This window comes from Eurytemora carolleeae, unplaced genomic scaffold (assembly GCF_000591075.1).
Source record: "Eurytemora carolleeae unplaced genomic scaffold, Eaff_2.0 scaffold2399, whole genome shotgun sequence".
Lineage (NCBI taxonomy): Eukaryota > Metazoa > Arthropoda > Copepoda > Calanoida > Temoridae > Eurytemora > Eurytemora carolleeae.
In genome coordinates, this window is record NW_019398284.1 from 5,622 (window position 1) to 10,727 (window position 5,106).

At 31.6% G+C, this 5,106-nt stretch overlaps 1 protein-coding gene across 1 annotated transcript in view; it reads left to right on the forward strand.

Moving 5' to 3' along the window:
• Positions 1 to 5,106, forward strand: part of LOC111717139 (nucleosome assembly protein 1-like 1) — a 14,444-nt gene that overhangs the window by 2,849 nt on the left and 6,489 nt on the right. The window contains exons 2-7 of the mRNA XM_023492646.1: positions 44 to 188; positions 1,692 to 1,796; positions 2,779 to 2,868; positions 4,005 to 4,054; positions 4,290 to 4,406; positions 4,991 to 5,018. Of these exons, the coding sequence (XP_023348414.1) occupies positions 44 to 188; positions 1,692 to 1,796; positions 2,779 to 2,868; positions 4,005 to 4,054; positions 4,290 to 4,406; positions 4,991 to 5,018 (535 nt within the window). The remainder of the gene's footprint in view (positions 1 to 43; positions 189 to 1,691; positions 1,797 to 2,778; positions 2,869 to 4,004; positions 4,055 to 4,289; positions 4,407 to 4,990; positions 5,019 to 5,106) is intronic.

Sequence of the window (5,106 nt, forward strand, 5' to 3'; positions counted from 1 at the left end):
GGGGGGGGTGGGGATTCTTGATAGTTTTAAGTTACCCCTGGAGAAAATTTGTCTTCTTGTTGCAGGCAGAGAGTGATTATTACAGAGAGGTTCATCAGCTAGATCTAAAGTACCAGAAGGTTTATGATGAAATAAACAAGAAACGAGCAAGCATATTAGCAGGAGAATATGAGCCTTCCGGTCCAGAGGTGATTTTACACTCCAGATACGTTGAAATTTTATGTTGATCATATTTAGATTTGTTGATCAATTATTAATGATCATTCTTAGGATATGATTATCATTAATTAGTTACGTTGATACTTAAATGTGTTAACCATACTTGAGAAAATGTGTCAACCATACTTGATATGATTTTTTATGCATTAAATTTGAACATACGTTAGAAATTTGTTTTATAAATTTCATGGATACTGTGATTGGACCTTAGTTCTATTAATTATACTTAATTTAAGTCTATCATACTTAATTTACTTTGATCAAACTTGATTTAAGTCTATCATAATTAGTTTACGTTGATAATACTTAATTTACGTTCATCATACTTATTTATGTTGATCATACTTCACGTTGATCATACTTAGTTTATGTTGATCATACTTAGTTTACGATGATCATACTTAGTTTACGTTGATCATACTTAATCATACTTAGTTTACGATTATCATACTTAGTTTACGTTGATATACTTAGTTTACGTTGATCATACTTAGTTTACGTTGATTGTACTTAGTTTACGTTGATCATACTTAATCATACTTAGTTTACGATTATCATACTTAGTTTACGTTGATCATACTTAGTTTATGTTGATCATACTTAGTTTACGTTGATCATACTTAGTTTATGTTGATCATACTTAGTTTACGTTGATCATACTTTATCATACTAAGCTTACGTTTATCATACTTTATCATACTTAGTTTATGTTCATCAAACTTTATTTACTTTTATCTTACTTAATTCAAGTCGGTCATACTTAGTTTACGTTGATTATACTTAATTTACGTTAATCATATTATTCTGTAGACACATTGACCATTATAATGTTATATTGATCATACAGTAGATACATTTATCATAGAGTAGATACATTGATTATTCTAGCAACACGTCTGTCATACTGAAAATACGTTTATTATACTATAGATACGTTGATCATAGAGAAGATACATTTATCATAGAGTAGATATGTTGATCATAGAGTAGATACATTATTCATATAGATATGTTGATCATTCTGAAGACATGTTTATCATAATGAAGCCATGTTGACCATACTAAAAATATGTTGATCATACTGAAGATACGAAGATACGTTGATTTTACTGAAGATACGTTGATCATAATAAAGAAACGTTGATTTTACTGAAGATACGTTGATCACACAGGAGATACGTTGATCATATTAAATAATACGTTTATTATACTGAAGAAACGTTGATCACACAGGAGATACGTTGATCATATTAAGTATACGTATTTTAGTGAGGAAACGTTGATCACACAGGAGATACATTACTCATATTAAATATACGTATTATACTGAAGATATGTTGATCATATTAAATATACGTTTATTATACGGTAGAAACGTTTTTCATACTGAAGATACATTTATTATGCATTAGTTACGTTGATACATACTGATATTTCATTTAATGGTAAAGTTGTATGATGATCTTGTTAAGATTGAGTGGGAAGATGAAGAGGAAGACGATGAGGAAAAATTGACCAATGGTGTTAAACAAATCAGCATAAATGGAATGGATGAGAACACCAAAGGAATTCCTAAGGTAACTCTTCCACAATATACTTTTTACTCCTTTCACAGTATTCTTTCAACTCTTACACAATATACTTCTAACTCTACCACAATATACTTTTAACTCAACCACAACATACTTTTTACTCTTCCACGATATACTTTTAACTCTTCCACAATATACATTTTAATTCTTCCACAGTATACTTTTAGCTCTTCCACAATATACTTTCAACTCAACCACAACATACTTTTTACTCTTCCACGATATACTTTTTAATTCTTCCACAGTATACTTTTAACTCTTCTACAGTATAATTTTAGCTCTTCTACAGTATACTTTTAGCTCTTCCACAGTATACTTTAACTTTTCCACATTATTCTTTTAACTCTTCCACAATATATTTTTTACCCTTCCACGATATACTTTTAACTCTTCCACAACTTTTTAATTCTTCCACAGTATACTTTTAACTCATCTACAGTATACTTTTAGCTCTTCTACAGTATACTTTAACTCTTCCACAGTATACTTTAACTCTTCCACAGTTTACTTTTAGCTCTTCCACAATATACTTTAACTCTTCCACAATATACTTTTAATGTACATTTTAACTTTTCATCAATGTACTTTTTAACTTTTCATCAATGTATTTTTTAACTCTTCCACAATATATTTTTTAATTCTTCCACAGTATACTTTTAACTCTTCTACAGTATACTTTAACTCTTCCACAGTATAGTTAAACCTCTTCCACAATATACTTTAACCAAATTATCTTAGTTCATTTGTGGAACATTATGTACATTTATTAACAGGTTACATGTAAAACTCGGTAGTAAATATTAGCATAAAAATCTGTTTCCGTTATAACGACTAAGTTTTGAACCACGCTTCATTCTGCAATCTTGATGTTGGGCTCGTAACGGCTTTTTTTCTGTTTAAATATGATGTTTCTGATCCATTCTCTCTTAGTTTTGAGATTTGAAAGGTAAAAACTGGAATTGTTTAGTTCTGGATGTACGCCATGAAGAACGCCAACGAGGATGCCTTGATGGGGATGGTGGAGCCTCACGACGAACCAGTCCTGGAGTATCTTAAGGAAGGCTTAAGCTTTTTTCATTTTACATTTATTTCTCAAATATAAGTTACGTTTTAAGCGTGCCAATTGTAGGAGGAAGGGAACCCCCAGACGCCATAAGCCTCTGCTATGCAGACACGAGCTTCCCAGATATGCTTGGCAGACCGAGCCTCTGCTATGCAGTAATTAGCATGCGCAATACATCAACATGTGCCTGTGAAATACAGAAGTTTTTTTTGAACTTGTGTTTAAGTTTAAATAAAGGATTTTTGCAAATTTTCGACGAAGTGGCATAAGATGTTTCTCAAAGATCAGAAGTATTTATCAATTATCATAAATTGTGCCTAATTATGACTAATAAAAAAGGTGGTTGAAACTTAAAACAGTTTTTAACGAAAAGGCAAAAGTTTGAATTTCATTTCATCTATTTTTCTTGGATGTAATTGCGAGACCTCTATTTGTAGTTAAAATAAATCTAGAAAATTTGGATAACTTTTTTTAATTCTTAACATTTTTCAAAAAAGGTATTGTTTAAATCAAAGATTACAACAAAACTGCAGAAATATTTCTCCAAATATCTTCCTTTCTGCGTAAGAAATGTTTAAAGTTTTAATATAAATCTTATAAACCACTTTATGAGTCCATATATGTTCCCAATAACTCTAATCTTTAGTAAAATTATCATGCCACTACGTGAAAAAAATTGTTAAAATTTTTATTACTCAAAAACCAAGATTTAAAAAAAGTTGTGCTGTGTTGTGGAGGCTCGTTTACTGCATAGTGGAGGCTCAAATCTGGAAGGCTTTTGCCTGCAAAGCGGAGGCTCATGGCGTCCGTGGGTTCCCTCTCCCATCGTAGACAGTTAAAAAAAATTTCTTCTTAATTTTAAGTTCTTGAAGTTATAAAAAATGTGCCGGTTAGAAGTCGAAAAGATCAATTGGGACAATGGGACAAAATAAGCAAAGATGGAAATCTAAATAATCTTTTAATGATTCCATTTTAGTCATATTTATCCACGTAATAAATTGTTTTCCTTAAGCCATGCTGCATTTTGGAAAATTATTTATTTTTGAGGAATGGGGGGGGGGGGGTATTACGGTCAATTGCCCCCCCCCCCCACACAATAACGTGGTGTATTGAACTTTGCCGCTAATTAGGATCTGACTGTTACTCTTAAAGAACCTGGGAATTCGGGATTTACTCTTAAGTAAGTTATTTCACTCTATTTAAAGTTTATATTAAGGTGACAATTTTCTTACGACTTCGTGACCTTGTAACTTTCTAAGCTTGATTTAACGCCCAATTTCGAAAAAGCTAAGTAATTTTGTGACCTGTTAAACATGTTGCCTAAAATATTCAGAATCTTTAAAAAATGAAGACTGGATTCCCAAAAGTATTCAAATTGGTCAAACTCACCCTACCCGTTTTACGATTCTGTTTAGTTTTGTGTTCTCTGAGAACCCCTACTTCTCCAACAGTGTTCTGACCAAGGAGTATAAGCTGAGGGAAGGTCCTGATCCTGAATCCCCCCTAGATTACGATGGTCCAGAGATTATCAGGCATTTATCATTATACTATTACCTAGTTAAAATTAAAAGAAATGATTCTTTGCCACAAACTCTAATTTTCTAAGCCCTATATCTTTGAAAATCGGTGATGTAAACTTTTGACATTCAAACTAAGAATGTTTTGTATATCAGAATTTATAATGTGAAATATCCAAGGTCTAAGACATTAGGTTTCAAAGATATTCGGATTAGAAAATCAGTTTGAGGCAAAGACTCAATTCCTTTGGCATATTTTTTCAAAACTGTCTTAGCTAGTAATAAGTGGAATTAAGTTCTATTTAAATGTCTCCTTATTAAGAAAGTTTTTTTTATTAACTGGAATGGACACTTACATATTGTGAATCTGGGGTTTTCCATCTTGAGCCTGCAATTTAGAAGTGGCAACATTGGGATATCTAGATCAAGCGTTAAAGGTTAAAGACCTCTGAACATTGTAAGAAATATATCAGGGAATTGCATCATTCATTTTTGTTTTGATTAAAAGATAAATTAAGACGCCTCCATTCCCAGTTTTAACTGTTGAGTGGTTAACTACAATATACATGTTTCAAGTTTTTGATTATTGATTATTTCAGTTGCTCTGGCTGTGAAATAGATTGGAAGGTAAACATATTTATTATTTTCTGAGATTCCGGGGCGCATTACGATTTTATCCAAGGGATGGAAATCGTAGATTGTCAAATTTGTCATC